Source organism: Brienomyrus brachyistius, chromosome 18 (assembly GCF_023856365.1).
Source record: "Brienomyrus brachyistius isolate T26 chromosome 18, BBRACH_0.4, whole genome shotgun sequence".
In the NCBI taxonomy this organism is placed as follows: domain Eukaryota; kingdom Metazoa; phylum Chordata; class Actinopteri; order Osteoglossiformes; family Mormyridae; genus Brienomyrus; species Brienomyrus brachyistius.
In genome coordinates this window covers 9,635,048-9,652,730 of record NC_064550.1, presented here as the reverse complement: position 1 = coordinate 9,652,730, position 17,683 = coordinate 9,635,048, and the positions used below count along the sequence as shown (strand labels likewise).

Genomic DNA, 17,683 nt, shown 5'->3' with positions numbered 1-17,683 from the left:
CCCTTTGTGGATAAAATTGCCCACCCCTGGCCTAAGTGCTCCGATTTAGCACTAATTAAGAAGCAGGACTGGCACATGTCGCCTGCAAGCAGCTACATGGCTGACCTGTGCTGTTGGACACATAGACATCTCTGGCTGCCTGGAGTCTGTCCACACATTCGAGGGCGGCCTCAGTCCTGGACATGAGGTAATCTGTGGAAGGAAGGGGAGGAGGCCAGAGACAGACAGTTGAGCCGTGTGGACGGACTGGTAGTTGGTATAGGCTGACTGGAGGTGTACTGGGGAAGGGCGTCTGACCGGCTGAGCTGGTGCAGCTGATGTGTGCCGGGTCATCCAGGCCCGCGAGGGAGTCCTGCACGATGCGTGTGGCCTCCTCCAGCGCCCCCTGCAGAGCGGCCCAGCGTGCTGCCACCAGCTGGCTCTCGAGAGCCTGCTCCCGACTTTCCTGAGTGTCGCGCCACACACGATCAATGTTACTTTGTGCAGATTTTAGGACTGGTCACATCTCAATGCAGATCAGGATTCCTAGACCCCAATCGCAGCAAAACTCAACGATAGTAAAAACCAGAGGTGGATAGTTTAGGTGTAAAATGCAAAAATCCAGACCAACATTTTGTTTAGTACTCTTTGTGACTATGACTCTTTATGCTTTAGGTTAGTAGAAACAAAATCTAGGTCTGGATTTTTACTTTCTAAGTCTCAACCATCTACCCCTGGTTAAAACCAAACAGAAGGTTTTAACAATTTCAGTTTTATTTTCAAAAAGAACGACTTTGCATTGCTCGGACTGCTCCGTCCGCTTTGTAGTGAATCTGCTAGGCAGAGAAGGCTACCTTCTCGTTGAGCTGGTTCTGTAGATTCTCCGCCACCTTCACACCGCTCTCCCGCTCGCTTGCCAGACTCTTCTGCACTCGCTGCAGCTCCTCCCCCAGGCCCGCAAGCTCTGCTTCCTTCCGCGCCAATGTCTCAGCCAAGCCCGACTTCTCTGCCTCCAGGGCCGAGACCTGGGAACTGAGCACCTCGCTCGACTGGCCAATGGGAGTAAGCAAGAGGCGGGACATGGAGGTGACTCGGCGAATCGGCAGAATATGATTTTTACCTTGAGAAAAAAGCCCTCTATGTTCCCACACCGCTACAAAGCCCTAGTGTGTTGGGAAACCCTTGGCTCAGGCGAAACATGTAATATAGAATATCATAAACCCCCTTATAGCCTCTTTGTTTAGATTCATTCCAGTGTCCACAGATGACACACTTCCCCCGAATCAGGGTTTGTGAACTTTGACCCACCTGATGTGAGGAGGTCACCGTCTCCCTCAGCCTATCCAGCTCCGCCCTGCTCGCCTGTACCTCCTTCTGCAGTGTCCCCAGCTGCTCCTCTTGCTCCTTCTCCTAGAGGCAGATAGGGGGCACTCAGCGAGGGCATGGCGGCGGTGTGCGAAACGGCGACTAAAAGGCCAGCACGGCGAACCCTCACCCGCAGGTGGACGTCCGCCTCGGCGGCCTTCACCTTCTCCTGCATCTCCCGCCTCACGCTCTCCACCTCATCCTGGGCCGCCCTCGCCACCGTCATCTGCCGGGTCACCTCTGCGTTCTGGAACCACACACAGAATCCCAGGGATTGTTCCAGTTTCTACACATCATCACTGGATCCACTGAAAAAAGCTAAAGACTAAAAAACCTTTGACATTTTTATGCAAACTGGGAAAGCAGGGTCAGACAGTCCTTAGAGCAATTGGGGGTTAAGGGCCTTACTTACGGGGCCACACAGAAATCCTTTTTTTAGGCGAAAACAAAGCTTTGGGTCAGAGCACAGGCTGCGGGACGGTTTAACACCTTAGGTTTTCCCCTTAAGTATTACACTTATGGTTTCATTTCTCCTTAACTAAGTGATTTATTTAAGGGTAAAGCACAGAACAAAGAAAGGGACCAAAATAGATTTTACAACAGTAAAATAGTACAGTTTCCATGGAGTTTCTGTGTTTGCTGGCACTAATGCCTGATTGCGACACCTGTTATTGCCTCCAGTGTTCATTTCGTTGACGAAAATGTTGACAAAAATATGGCCTGATAAAGGGGTTTTGCGTGCCTTCAACTAAAACACTACAATATGCGTTAATGACAATGATGAAATTAAGCATATTGTCTGACGAATATTAATAAAATAAAAGTAAAAGCCGGATTCCATTATCACTGCATCCTTATCTCGCAAAAATGTGAACTGTTTCACTTGAGGTATTGTGTTCACTACAAGCAGGTACCACTCGCTTGAGGAAAAACTATTGAGTGGGGCATATGGCAAACGACGTTAACTTGGCAGAAGTGTGCGGAAAAACAAGCAAAGTAGTGGAGCAAAACTGAGCAGGTGGAATAATTGTTGTATCTCCGTTACATTAAGTTCACTAATGAATACCTTTTTTTGCATTTGATTGATAACTGATATAATTCTGTGTCTGTCTTTTTGTTGGTTCTGGCGGTGAAACCTGCCAGCATTTATTAACAGGATAACATTGCATCATGTTTTATTCCGTGGAAAAAGAAAGATCGATCTGCTGGCCAGATTTAATAATGAATTATAAACATGTCACTGGCCATATATATATAATCATAAACCGACTGCCAGTCAAATTTATAATGCAAAATCAACTGATCAATTGTATCCCTTTTTTGCATTCATTTTCTTTGTTTATCGTCATAAATTCTGCCATGTTGCAGTTCAGATACAGTCAGAGGCACGGCCCTTGTTGAAGGGCCCAATGGCAATGTGACTCTTCAAGTACAGGATTCAAACACAGTGGACAAATCCACTGAACCAAACACCACACTGCATTTTCCAAACCGCATATTCTACTGGGTCGCGGGGGGTCCGGAGCCTATCCTGGAAGCAATGGGCACGAGGCAGGGAACAACCCAGGATGGGGGGCCAGCCCATCGCAGGGCACACTCACACACCATTCACTCACACATACACACCTAAGGGGAATATAGCAAGTCCAATTAGCCTCAGCATGTTTTTGGACTGTGGGGGGAAACCGGAGAACCCGGAGGAAACACCACGACGACATGGGGAGAACATGCAAACTCCACACACATGTGACCCAGGCGGAGACTCGAACCTGGATCCCAGAGGTGTGAGGCAACAGTGCTAACCACCATGCCGCCCCCTCAGAGACAAAGCAAGGACAGAATTTACCTTCATACACGTATTCAGACATCCAGCTTATGCTACATATTCTGTAAATTCATGCCACTGTAGCTTTTTGAGTTGCACAGGCTTTCTGCTAAATGAATGGTCTGGTTTTGCAGACACTTACCCTAGCACTTTATATACCGTACTGTGCAAAAGTCTTAGGCAGGCAAAGAAAATGATGTTTAGATTATCCTCGTGTTGGTGTAAAACTATGATATTATGCCTGTCAAAGTGTGTCAGCTTAGCCATTTCAGAACCTCTGCTAAAATCATCCTAGTATTTGCAGCGACCGTCCAGTGCAGCCATGTATTGTTTGACTTGGCCACTAGCACACCTCATACAGCCAGTCAATCTGTCACTGCCTTTTTAAACTAATATATTTCATTATTTAATTGAGCTGTGGGGGCGGCATGGTGGTGCAGTGGTTAGCACTGTCGCCTCACACCTCTGGGACCCGGGTTCGAGTCTCCGCCTGGGTCACATGTGTGCGGAGTTTGCATGTTCTCCCCGTGTCGTCGTGGGGTTTCCTCCGGGTACTCCGGTTTCCCCCCACAGTCCAAAAACATGCTGAGGCTAATTGGAGTTGCTGAATTGCCCATAGGTGTGCATGTGTGAGTGAATGGTGTGTGAGTGTGCCCTGCGATGGGCTGGCCCCCCATCCTGGGTTGTTCCCTGCCTCGTGCCCATTGATTCCGGGATAGGCTCCGGACCCCCCGCGACCCAATAGGATAAGCGGTTTGGAAAATGGATGGATGGATAATTGAGCTGTTGGTGAAATTTAACAAAATCATGGAATGGCTGAGGTGCCCCTGAGGAGAAGTTTGGGAACTGAAGCAGTGTTCATCTAGCCATCCAACTAGATATCGGTAACTTTTTAGAAAACAGAAGAAATTATTACCAATTTTTATTATGTTACTCTTATTTTGCACATGTTCTAATATTAAATTGTGTTTTTTGTTCTAAGCCAAAGTACGCTTCCTACCCAGATAAACAGCTTTAAACATTTCTTTGGACTGCCTAAGACTTTCGCACAGTACTGTATATATTTTGCTTCCTGGATTAACAGTGTTTTCTTCCCCTGTCAATAATACATTTAACACTGAGAATCGCCCCTTAGCAAGAACAGTATTTAAGCCATTTTTTAAGCAGAGATTTACTTTTGATGCCTAAAGCCCCTTTTAGCTGTTAACTAGAAAGTGGTGGGTTCCAAGTGTACAATCAGACTTACACAATGTACGTCTGCCAGCACACAAAGGCAGAATAAAACAAAAGAATGAGACAGTAATTATGAGTCAGATATGACAGTTCTTAAAGTGGCTTTTGTTTCATACTCATGTGCTACTTAGTCGATGTGTTTTTTGAGAGACCTTAGAGGAAACTCTGCTAAAGACACAGATTTGGAAGAAGTGCCTTGGGTAGGGTTTGAGATGCTGAGGGGTTAGTGTTAGCCTTGGGTAGGGTTTGAGATGCTGAGGGGTTAGTGTTAGCCTTGGGTAGGGTTTGAGATGCTGAGGGGATAGTGTTAGCCTTGGGTAGGGTTTGAGATGCTGAGGGGATAGTGTTAGCCTGCATTGGCCTTGGGTAGGGTTTGAGATGCTGAGGGGATAGTGTTAGCCTGCATTGGCCTTGGGTAGGGTTTGAGATGCTGAGGGGATAGTGTTAGCCTTGGGTAGGGTTTGAGATGCTGAGGGGATAGTGTTAGCCTTGGGTAGGGTTTGAGATGCTGAGGGGATAGTGTTAGCCTGCATTGGCCTTGGGTAGGGTTTGAGATGTTGAGGGGGTTAGTGTTAGCCTGCGTTAGCCTTGGGTCGGGTTTGAGATGTTGAGGGGTTAGTGTTAGGCTGCGTTAGCCTTGGGTCGGGTTTGAGATGTTGAGGGGCTAGTGTTAGTCTGCACTAGCCTTGGGTCGGGTTTGAGATGCTGAGGGGTTAGTATTAGCCTGTGTTAACCTTGGGGAGGGTTTGAGATGCTGAGGGGTTAGTGTTAGCCTGTGTTAGGCCTGGGATAGGCTCCAAGACCTCATGTGACCCTTATCAGTGGATGATGGATGGATAAGTGCCAGTACCGTCAGGTGATATTAGTATTGCAGTAATAAACTGGAGGTGAACACTGATAATGTCTCTAATTGTTTCTGATGAGAAAACGAGCTCTCTCTCATTGAGGAAAACTCTGAGAAGATGTACTTCCTGTACTACAACTTAACACTCACAGTCTGGGATTATTGGCAAGTGTTCTGGTTCACTCTAGGACTAAGTTGGGAGAGAATGAGTGTGTAGGTATTTATGGTAAAGACCCAGCGGAATTTTCTTCCCTCAGTTTGATTTGCAGTGACTAGATGTGCATGACGCACCACTGGCATCCGACATGCATTTCATCAAAACATGAGCTCCCTTACTATTCCAAACATGGGTGTCAAAAAGAGTAAAAAAAGCAAAAGGCATTCATGTCTATGGGCGGGGGTGGGGGGTGATTAAAGGAACACTGCAAACCAAGTACACAATTATGGGGTGACCAAAATCCCAAAAGGGTCAGGCTCAATTTTTTTAATCATACCCAAAGTCATACCCAATACAAAAGAGTTGTTAGTGGTTGACTGGAAAAGGAAATATTGTATTGTACCAATCAAAAGGCAAGGATTTTTTTTTTTGGATTTGTTGATTTGTAAGACGTTTTGGTTTATTGTAACAATGTACTTTAAATATAGTTATTTGAGAATTCAACACTGTGAGAGTTCGCAGTATTGTTTTAAACATTATAAGGTGTGGTGTTTGTGATTACATTAACACTGAAGGTGTATCCGAAATTACATACTTATACAGTATGTATTGAATTTCATTAGAAGCCTACTACTCAACCATTAATGTAGTTCGTAATTGTATGTATGCATGAGAATGGTATGCATGCATTTGGGCATCTTGCTTATTACCTGACCTGGATGTTTTCCAGTGATGCAGCTTGACCCCCATGATAGTTAAATACTACCAATAAAAAAATACATATTCCAATCAATTTATGTACTGGGTATTGTTTTCTACTTAAATCTGTATAGAGACACCACTTCCTCTGCCGCCTTGACACAGCTCCAATGGCCTTCGTAGCACGTTGCATCCATTGGTTGCATTCTTCGGAATTTCACAAATTGTAGTATGTCACTGATGTACTGTTTTTGTACTGCATCAAACAACTATGCAGTTTTGGACGTGCCTTGAGAGTTCTCCTGTTTTAGTTTGTTAAAATGAACCACACTGTTTAAATTTTTGACCATACAACATTACATAACCTGCTATTACCGGTTATCAGAGTTCTTTGTTCCTTTAAATCTGTATCAGTACAAGGATATGGAGGGCTACGGTGTACATATATAATGTTAATTATTATTTATCATAGCTTTATTAAATAACTAAATAGTCTGCTTTTTAAAAAATGGTAACTCAAATATTGTTTATATGTTTATATTAAAAGGTTCAAAAGCTCCCAAAAGATCAGGATTAGGTACGACAATTTCATATTCCACTGAATTAAAGACAAAAACCAGGGGACGCTGTTTAAGTTTAGTGCTACTGTGCTGAAAAGTAGGAGGCGCTGTTTAATCGATTTACTGCTGCAATGTTCAGATCTGTGGTTTTCACCCTAACAAAGCTACAGTGCCAGCGACTCGGACAGAGGGGAACTCCGGGGCGGCTGCCCTACCTTCCGTAGCAGGTCAGCGTGACTCTGCACCAGGGCTGTGTATTTCTCCTTCAGCTTGGTGTAGCGCTGCTCATTTGCCTGTGCTTTTCCTGCAAGACAAGCATGACCTGTTGTCAGGTGGATAGTCTGGCTTTGTAAAGAGGACGCCCCCTTCTGGTGACCCTTTGTAATAGATGCTGATAGACACAGGAATATCCTAGACCAGTATTTCCCAATCTGGCTCTTGAGAACCCCCAGATGGTCCATGTTTTTGCTCCCTCTCAGCTCCCTGCCAGACAGTGCACATTTTCGCTCCTTACCAGGAGCTGGGACGGCATATACACAATCATACACTATAGACCATTCAGAGATACAAACTAAGCTAACCACAATCCAACTACCGGACTGTTTAAACATGTACAACACATGGAGAACATGCAAATTCCATGCACCGATGGAATTCAAACCAGCAGCCCTGGAAATGTGAGGCAGCAGTGCTGCTCACCAAGCCACACGTCACCCCTGTGAGTGAAACGAGGGCCCCTCTGAAATTAGATTCTGGCAAAAGACATTTAAAATATATATTTTCCTAAATTAAATAACAGGCTTCATTGCCACTCGGAGCCGGGCTGGGCATCGGGCCAGGTGATACAAGCGTGAAAGACTTTGATAATCACTCGGCGCCAGAGTTAGGGACAATTACAGCTGACAGCGGCATCCTCTGTGTGCTGCCTGTGGGGACAGCAGACGGCAGGAGGAGGTTCCCAAGCTCCCAGCCACAAAGCAGGTCGTTATTCGTGCTGTGAAAACGAGCTGCTAACTACTGCTTGCAAGGCCCTAGACCAGTCCTTTCCAATCCGGTCCTGGGGGATCCATAGTTGGTCCATGTTTTTGCTCCCACCGAGCTCCCTGCCAGAGATGGACTGACTGTGGGTCCCCAAGGAGCGGACTGGGAAACACTACTCAAGTCGATCATCGAAAGCACACATGGTGTGGTCAGAGGAGCTCTCCGTGATTGGCTAGACCAGTGTTTCCCAATCCAGTCCTTGGGGACCCCTTCCAGTTCACATTTTTGCTCCTTCTCAGTTCCCTACCAGACAGTTCATATTTTTGCTACTGGAAGTTAGGAGGGAACAAGAACATGGAGCATCTGCAGGTTGCTTTGGACCGTGCTGAGAAACAACGCTGTAAGCTCTGCCGTAATACATACGACGCAAGATGAGTGGGGAGACGACTGCCTCAGGCAACACGGGCAGAGAAACCATCAATCATTTTCTATATGCACTGATTTACTGTCATGTCATGTGTTTTAAATATCATGTTCCTTCAGGCGGGAACTTTAACTCCAGTACTGACTTCAAATTAATTCCAAATGAACAGAGAAGAAACAGAGACAGTGCGAGTGACAGGCGGAACCGTTTCAGATTGGTGGGTTTGGACGAGGCGGTAGAGACTGCTGAGGGGGGCAGCGTGGCGAGGGGGCCCATGCCTTGCCAGTCAGGGAGGGGTCCTCATAGCAGCCCCAACAGCAGGAAGTGCTGCTCTTACACTGAGGTGCCAGACGGCAGAAGGACTGAACCAAGCTGGATTCCTTTGTTCTGTCATTATCAGGAAACTGCATGTGACTGCGGAGACGCGGGGTGGGGGGGGTGGGGGGGGGTCGGGGGGCGAAGTGATTCGGCTGCAAGATCGAAACTGACGATGCAGCAAAGAGCCTTCGGTGCGATGCATTAATTGTCTGTTTAAGTCTCTGAAAAGTTTATATTCCCTTCCTAACTATAGCTTGCATCTGCTCTTAGCTGGCTTCCAGTAAAGCTCTACACTTCCTACTGAAACCCCAAAGAGCCCCCAGCCCTTCTCCCCCATACAGGATACGTCATTAATACTCCAGTGTATTGTAGTGTTTGTTAAACTCGACCATAAACAGCTTACACTGCTGAGTTTGTCTTTTAAATGAGGGCGCTGCAAAAAAATAAATGACGTCCCTAAGCCTGTTCATTAGCTGCATGTCACAGCTTTTAAAACCCATTCTCGTCTGCTAGGATGGTTTTGCTGCGGTTTGTAACAGAATGGACCATCACCAAGATTCAATGTTATCTTCCAGCTTGATGCAAAGTCTTTGGTGTAAGGGAATTTGCATCAGCAGGGGTTTGGAAAACGAGGTGTGATTTATTGATAGGAAATCTGAGGCTTCAAAGCTCACAGTCGCAAATATTATCAAGTGTTTTCCATCACTGCCTAGTTCACCCATTTCCTGCTACTTGCTTTTTCAGCTCCAATTGGTTTAAACCAGATGACTGACAGTTCGCGGTTAATCCCGCCTCCTGTCATGAGCAGGGACCGGTGCCTCACTCTCGATCTCGGTCAGGCTGCGCTGCTCCTTCTCCGTGTCCTCCTTCACCCGCCGCAGGTCCTCCAGCTCGGCCTTCAGGAACTCGCCTTCCCCCAACGCTTGCTGCTTCAGGTGGCTCTGCTCGGCCAGCTCTGCCTCCAGCTCGTTTACACGGCTCCGTAGGGACTGGCACAGCCGGGAACTCTGGGAAGGCATTGGGGGGGGGGGGGGGGGGGGGTATGAATGCTAATCATGCAGGGGAGATGATCGCGGGTCCCACCAGGACAACCAGAAGCTCAGTTACAGCTCCAGCTGAAAGAGCTGATGCTCTGAAAGAGGACACTAGGAAGAAATTCCTCACAAAAAAGAAACCCGGTACCTTTGCACAGCTACTCAGACAACCTCACATAAGAGGAAAATGATGACATTACTGGAATCCAAGATGGAGTCCCTCAAATGGACTAAATCAGCATTTCCCAATCTAGTCCTCAGGGACCTACAGACAGTCCATGTTTTTACTCCCTCCCAGCTTCCAGTAGGAAGCAAAAATGTGGACTTTCTGGCAGGAAGCTGAGAGGGAGCAAAAACATGGATGTTTTTGAAACTCATGAGAGGTAGGGGTCACAGGTCACCATATGCCGGGCTCAAACCACAGGTTACGGCGCCAAAAGCTGTTAATGGTGAGCAGGCAGCTGACGCCTACCTCCGAGCAGTACTGCGATGAAGGTGCCCTGCCTGAGACTGCTCTGAGGCACAAGCAGAAGCAGTAAATACCTGGTCCGAGAAAAACAACATTCAAGAGCTCAGCCAAATCGGGTGAAAACATCTTTGGAATGAGCTGGAAGGACACACGGCCGAGAGGGAACGGCTCTGAAGGGAAGTGGGGGGATACTAATCCAGGGTGGGGGGGGAGTATATTACATTAAAACCACAGTTGATTCGAAATTCTGATTTCTCATGAAAGTACTTCACTATTTTCCACTGCAAAACGCGACAGATCTACACTCAATTTAACGACAAATGCTGGGTGAAAACAGGAAATCATTTCCTTCTATTCCTGGGGTCCATTTCTCAATGTCACAACTGACACTGGAGTACTGTCTATCAAGCAGTGTTAGGACATCATATTTTAACGACTAATTTGATTCATCAATCCGTCTATCTATCCGGCGTTAACCACACCTGGTTATTAAGTACAGACTTTCATATAAAAAAAGCACATGTATGGTTACAAATTGAAATTTAAAAAGTATAACTGAAAACATATGGAGTGGTGGAGCACTTTAAGATGTAATCTTGTTGCTTGTGTGGTGTCTGAATACACCGGCCAGACTATTAAAATGTTAGCAAAGGATGGTGGCAGACAGCCTGGTCAGAGATGCTGCTCGCTGTTTGACAACAGGATGCTTTTGCACAAATCACTTCACATTATCGTCTTCCTAAATGGGGCTTTAATCCAAAGTGATGCACACTGCTTGCAAGGCCCTAGACCAGTCCTTTCCAATCCGGTCCTGGGGGATCCATAGTTGGTCCAAAGTGGTGCAGTTTAACTGCATCACTCATTTCTACATTCAGAGCCAACTCTGATACCGCTTTCAAAGGAACCATAAGGCTCTTTCTGAGTCTTGAACACATACCTCGTTATTGTCATTAACCATTAGTCTCTAATTAACCGAAAACTGAATAACTCTCAGTACACAAATCATATTAAAATATGTACAGTTATAAACAGTACACCATCAGGGGGGATTCTAGCATGTACCTGTGGTGTTTTTCCACTTCACAGGTACCATACTTTTAGTACTTTGAGACCTGCAGGTTGTAGCTGTCTTTCAGTCCAGTGTTTCCCAGTATATATACAACAAAATCACATCGCTAGGATCCTTGTATATTCAAACACATACTAGCATATTAAACATAATGCTTTTTTCTTTTCTTGTCATGCCACCCTGATATATTTCTTGTATCTGCTCTTCCACCCAGGTCTCTCTCTCTCTCTTTTTTCTCTTAGTTTATCGTTGTTTTCAAGGTGGCGTCTGCATAACCAAATCTACAAAGAAAGCGTTTCAAGTCCCCCCCCCTCAAAGTACCAAAGAAGTACCGCAGTTGGTTTGGTACTTTTGGTACTGGAACTCGACCGGAAGTCAACGGAAAAGCAAAAGTATGATACTTGGTGCGGTGGAAAAGTGCCCCTAATGTTGGGGACATAAGAGGGGCCATAATTCATACAGGGGGGCCCAGCCTTATCAGTGGACGATTATATGTTTTGAATCGGTGAGTGACAGGGGAATGAGCACTCTGGGGACCAATCAGCTTTCAGCTGAGGCCAGTGGCCTGAGGCCCAGCTATGCATCCTGTCTTATCAGCTACATGTGCTTGCTGGATGAGTATGCCTCTCCTCACCTCCATTTTGAAGGACTCCAGCTCCTCCTTGAGGGCGTGTAGCTCCCGCGTGAGCTGCTCGATCAGGCAGTCCCTGAGAAAGGCCGTAGGGACACAATCGTCAGCCCACATCTAACCATCCATCAGCTACCACACGGATACGCCATAAAGAAGGCATTACATCATCACTAGGTATTTAGAATATACTGGAGGTAATCCCCAATGAAAGCCCTGAATAAACGCAGCTGAGCGGCTCTGTACCTGTCATCCTTATACATGCCATTCTGGCTGTTGAAATTGAATGGGTCCGAGGAGGAGGAGGTCCCAAAGACATCATCAAATTTGCTCTCGGTGCTCTGTTTAGACAGTGACAGTTTAACTTTTGGTCCACCTTAAAATTCTCAGAAGCTCCATGATAGCACAGGTCCACCTTAAATACTGCCAAATTGTGCCTGTGAACGTGATGAGCGCTGGGCAAGGTGGGCTCACCGTCTGGACTGGGATGTCCGTGTCGACCAGCTCCTCTGTCTCCACGACATGCTCGCTCTCGGGTGATGAGGCCTCCAGTGGGATCACCACCACCGGGCTGATGTGCTCCGAAAGAGCCGAGGCACGCAGGAAATTGGGCGGGTTCTATGGACCGCCAGCGAAAGAGAAGCCCTGATGAGCACAGGCACCAGAGAGAAGGGCTTCCTTTGTGGTGCTCCTAAGCCCACTCAGATACTGATGCATGGCGGAACTGGGAGGGGGCCACTACACGTTACCTCCGACAACTGCGGAATCTGAATCAACCTCTTGAAATACTGCAGGTTACTGGAGCGGTAGAACAGACTCTTTAGCCTGGAGGGAGAGGAAAGAACAGCATTTTCACTGCAGAGAGAAGAATGAGATGGATATGGGTACGAGCTAAAAAACAGAGCGGGCTGCAAAGGTATTGGGTGCAAGGACAGGAGAGACAGGCCTTCTCTCATGTTCTACGGGTCCCCCGAGAGGACATACTTCTTGAACTGCTCTTGGAAGCGGTCCCGGTGGCCCTGGAGTGTGTCTGCTGGAAGGCCTGCAGAAGCAGAAAGACGGATGGATGGACAGACCTTGAGCAGACCTCTATATCAGCCATTTCTGTATGCATATAGATGCAAATCAAGTCTTGTACAATAGAATACTGTACAATCAAAATGCCTAAGATTTCCCAATTCCATATGAATAACTTATTATAAAAACAGTATTCTTACTAAACATTTTAAATGAATACATTCCAAGAAAATTTATATTCCCAGCATACTCCATCCATCCATCCATCCATCCATCCATCCATCCATCAACCATTTATCCTGGTCAGAGTCACGGGGCCATATTCAACCCAATGTATACATACACCATATGGACAAAAGTATATGGACACCTGGCTGTTAAATCTACAGGAACTTTTATGACCTCCCATTTTGATTCGTCACTCCACAGAATACATTCCCACTGCTCCAGAGTGCAGTGGTGGGTGGTGTCTTTTACACACCCCCACCCAACGCTTGGCAGTGCCCTTGGTGATATGACTCGGCCATGGAAGCCCGCTCCATGACACTCCCTGCACACAGTTCATATGCTGGGACCAATGCCAGGGGAAGTTTGGAACTCTACAGTTAGTGAGTCAACAGAGTGTTGGCGACCTCTACGCACGATGAGCATCAGCACTCGGTGACCCCGCTCTGTTACTTTACGTGGTCTGCCGCTTTGTGGCCGAGTTCCTAAATACTTCCACTTTGCAATAATATCACTTGCAGATAACCATGGAATATCCAGCAGGGAAGAACTTTCACAAACTCACAGAAATCTTCAGAATGACCCCTACTTTCACAAACGTCTGTAAACCTGACTGAGGTGCTTAATTTTTTACACCGGCGGCAATGGATCTGAATTCAATTATTAAGAGGTTATGTCCTAATACTTTTGTCCATATAGGGTACATATGCAATGTCATGTAATTTAATGACCTGCATTTAGAGTGTTCACCTATGCACATTTGTACTTAGTTTAATGTAATATAAGTATCACTCCATTTGGTAATTGCTTTAGAAACTGCTTATCAGGAATGCCTGAATATTCTCAGCATCTCCAGCTTGTAAATGAGATTGCTGAGAGACCAACCGAGCTCTTAACATAATTAAACGGCTACAATGAAGGTGCTTGTGCACCACTGCTATTCTGACAGCAGCTGTTTATTCTGGCGCAAACACACAGGGGTGCCCGTGCTCGTGGCCACTGGGAAGCTTTGAGGGACCCATGATTATTAAAGTGAAGGAAACCTGCCCCCACGCCCCCGCCAGGCGACTCACAGGAATGCAGCTTGAAGAGCAGCTTGACGGTGTAGTCATACAGATGGCTGCAGTCCAGGATCACCTGAATGAGGGGTGCTAGGCGACACTGTCCCGCCGCCGTCACCGATACGGAGCGCGACATGTCCAGTGAGCTGAAAACTGGAAGGGGAGGAGGCGGGGCACACGCTTAATGGACACTGGTGTCAGATATGCTAGTCTTACTGGCCTTCACAACCAGGCAGAACAGGCAAAAAGGTTCTTAATATATGCCCTTCAATACACAATTAATGGGAGGCGCCACAGAGCAGGATTTCTTGCTTAGCTCGATAACTTGTTGGATTTAAGGTTGTCTGGGCTAAATGGTCTTTATGTTCATTCACCTATATTTAACCTAGACTACCTTAAATGTGAAAAGTTATGCAGTTAAGCAAGAAACCCTGCTTCGTCGAACACCCTCCAGACTCATTCCATCTAGTACTCATAAACCTAAGATTCAGTATCAAAATTTTACAATTGCTACATTCACTTATTGGTCTCTGACTTATAATAATTAGGTATGTTAGAGCAGAAAATATTTGTTGGCTATTCCCAGAAATGTCACCTACTTCTGGCAGAACTTTTCAAATTCTCATTACGATCCAAATAACAAACACTGCCACACTGTGTACACTCTGCTGAAAACACTGAACTTTTCATCCACCCAGAGATGCTAAATCAAACCGGGGTACGGATAGATTTTTCACTTCTAGCTACCAGTTCCTCTCTTTGTTTTATATGAAACCACAACAAACTACGATCGGGCCAATCAGATCAAGCCGCCACAGTGGAACACGCCCAGCGTTCCGTCGCCTGACAGCTCGCTTTGCAGGGCAGGCTCTCACTAGCTTGGCGTTCACAGAGCGTGACCTCACTGTGTGGGGACTGAGACGAGGGGTGAGGTGATCTAAGCACCCATAGGGCTGAGGCGGGAACATTACCCATGAGGCCGTGCAGGAACTGTGGCTGAATGGAGGGGAAGTGCAAGTCGAAGCTGCAGACTGGGCTGCACTCAGTGCCCCCGCCAACCCAATCTCTCCCTCCCACTCCCTGTCTCCCCAGCAGCGTGGTGCCCACTCCCACCACGCCTGGCTTAGAAGCCAGGTCCCAGGAGCCCCTTCTTGCTCCAAACAAAGGTGTGGCTTCCTGAGCCCTGTGTTTCATGCCAGGTTCATGCGTGGCCTTCTGGGTATTTTTTTCATAAGGAGGCTAACTGCTGGTGGAGGGACAGAAGGGTGGAGAGGACACATATATAGCACACCCCACATATAGCACACCCCAAAAGCTACACAGAGACACAACCCTTAGAGGGATAGAAAACAGCAAGACAGACAGACGGAGAGGGATGGAGAGAGATAGAGAGACAGAGAGCGACAGACAGAGACAGACAAAGACACAGACAGACAGATAGACAGAGACAGACAGACAGATATGCACATATACAGTGCCAGTCAAAAGCCTGGACACACCTAATAAAAAAAATTGCCTTTGCACAAGATAACGACCCTAAGCACACTTCGAGGGTATGACAGTGCTGCATTATCTTGTGAAGAAGGAAAGAGAGGGAGTGCTGTGACAGATGACCTGGCCCCCACAATACCCCCTCAAACTAAACCCTATAGAGTTGGATCAGAGAGTAACAGTAATGTAGCCGACTAGTGTCCAGAACTTGTGGACTGTTGGAGAAGCATTCCAGGTGGCTACATGTTGTCACAGTATGCATCATGTATCACTTCACTGCCTTGAGCCTCTTTACTATAAGGTAAATAAATTGATTACAAGCAGGTGTGTCCAGACTTTTGACTGGAACTGTATATAAAACAGGCCTTACCTCCCAGGAAGAGGCTCAGCTCACACTCCAGGTAGTCAAACATCTCTACTGTAATCTGGAAGCTTCACACCAGGGCAGATGTGTAGGACAGGGACAGAAATTTTAGAGAGTGGCACACCCTGCTACTGCAGATACTACAGTGAAGTGTTTATGGTCTTTGTAAATAAAAGACCCCGTTTAGTAATGGCTGACATTCCAAATCAATGTGTTACTTCGTAATTCTATGTTACTGCCCTGTATCCTCCTTCTGAATAAACAAAGGACATCCTGCTGGCTCCTCTTGCAAAGAAATTATCCATTAACTGAAATTTGGGTCTTCTGTCTAAGCACTAGACTAAGTGCTACTATACTTCTGTTTTTTTGTCATTCTTAATGTAGGGCCTTCAGGTTCTTTTCATGCCATGTCATGGTTAAACTAAAATAAAACAAAAAGGCCAGCAAATGTCAAGAAAATGCGAGATTGTGCAGCTACTTTCATAATTACAGTGTTCTGGGCCTGGCCTCTGCATTATGCTGCTGTAGGAGTCGGTTATCCAAGGGGGAAAAGCCAGTCACACTCACAAGTTATTGACATCGTTCTCTCCTGCTTCCTCGAGCTGCTTGTCTGTCATCTGCAGGTTGCCGGGGAAACGGGGATTCTGGGCACAGTTGTGACAGACCGTTAGCTAAGGGGGATCCGCTTGGTTTAACAGTGCCACTCACATGTTTATTCTGCACAGCTGAAAACTTCACGGCCCAGGTACGGTAAAAGCTGCCAAGCCGAGGTCTCAGGGGGATGTGCCAGGAAGGAGGCGTGGTCTTAAGTCAAATCGCTCACCTTGACGTGAAACTCCATTTTAGTAATGAGCAGTTTGAGGTAGATGCTGCACAGTTTGCCATAACCTTCGCTCAGGTGTCCCTGCAGGAGGTGCAGAGAGAGAGAAACGGACCAGTCAGCTTCCATCTTAAAGCACCAAGGAAGGTGAGATTCAGTTCTGCAGAGGTTGAGGCTCGACAGAAGCCAGCGGGGGATTTGCGTGGGGGAAAAGGGCTGTCTGTTACATCGTGGAGCTACAACGCTGAGGAACAACTGCAGTGAGCCATTCTCAATCCGAAGCATGGTCACCAGCATGAATAAAGGCTAAGCTAACAGGAATGGCCTGACAGGGGACCCTCACTCTTGCACCAATTATGCAGCCAATCACGCCTAGCTGATCCCACTTTCCACTGATGCAAAAAAAAAAAAAAATCAACCGATGACTTTTAGCGTGAGTAAATCAGGAAATAAGGTTTCAAATCCTGTTATCTATTACAAGGCCTAAGGTGTGGTTTTCCCTTTCAGTTAAAATTGGAACAAAATTTATCTTACGTATCCAGCATGGCTCAAAGCTTACGGCCAGCCTATTCCCATCCAGGAAAAACCTCAGAGCCACCCCCCCCCCAATTTGGTGACACATCTAGCAATCAATAAAGCAGAACCATTTCCAAATCAAACGTACAAAAAACACAAGCCATTGGACTGCTGACTTGATTACGTGCATAAGCCTTGCCGATGTGTGCACTGCAGCTTTGCAGAGAAATGTGTGTCTAGCGCAGCGTGACTATTGCAGCCCATACGAGACACTCAGTTTCAATAATATGCATCTGGCATCCTGAAACACGGGGCCTACGTGCGGCCTAGCCAGCGCCAAGACAAAGGCAGGATTGTTAATGCTAGGAATGACACGGCTTTGACTGGAAAAAAGGAAGAGGGGGGAAAAGGTAAACCTGGCTTTAATTTTTCAGTCATAGTTTCATCCTGCCAACCTTGAACAGGCCGTCATAGGCTCAATAGAAGGGACAACAGCACACGCAGAGCTGAAAAACCCGATTAAAAACTACACTGGTCAAAGGACGGAAAATTTCTAGCTGGGCTAATTTCACTTCTCAGTCCTCCTTATTCTGCTACAAGGCAT

At 46.6% G+C, this 17,683-nt stretch overlaps 1 protein-coding gene across 2 annotated transcripts in view; it reads right to left on the bottom strand.

Annotated features, from left to right (window-relative positions):
* hip1 (huntingtin interacting protein 1) overlaps nt 1-17,683 on the bottom strand; it is a 47,226-nt gene that overhangs the window by 10,073 nt on the left and 19,470 nt on the right. For both annotated transcript variants that reach the window (XM_048983857.1, XM_048983858.1), the window contains 16 exons: nt 16,567-16,647; nt 16,311-16,387; nt 15,750-15,811; nt 13,901-14,041; nt 12,570-12,627; nt 12,335-12,410; nt 12,060-12,203; nt 11,832-11,926; nt 11,592-11,664; nt 9,209-9,392; nt 6,878-6,966; nt 1,475-1,591; nt 1,288-1,389; nt 834-1,028; nt 298-445; nt 106-192 (listed from right to left, as the gene is read on the bottom strand). In XM_048983857.1, coding sequence (XP_048839814.1) covers nt 106-192; nt 298-445; nt 834-1,028; nt 1,288-1,389; nt 1,475-1,591; nt 6,878-6,966; nt 9,209-9,392; nt 11,592-11,664; nt 11,832-11,926; nt 12,060-12,203; nt 12,335-12,410; nt 12,570-12,627; nt 13,901-14,041; nt 15,750-15,811; nt 16,311-16,387; nt 16,567-16,647 — 1,729 coding nt within the window. The remainder of the gene's footprint in view (nt 1-105; nt 193-297; nt 446-833; nt 1,029-1,287; nt 1,390-1,474; nt 1,592-6,877; nt 6,967-9,208; nt 9,393-11,591; nt 11,665-11,831; nt 11,927-12,059; nt 12,204-12,334; nt 12,411-12,569; nt 12,628-13,900; nt 14,042-15,749; nt 15,812-16,310; nt 16,388-16,566; nt 16,648-17,683) is intronic.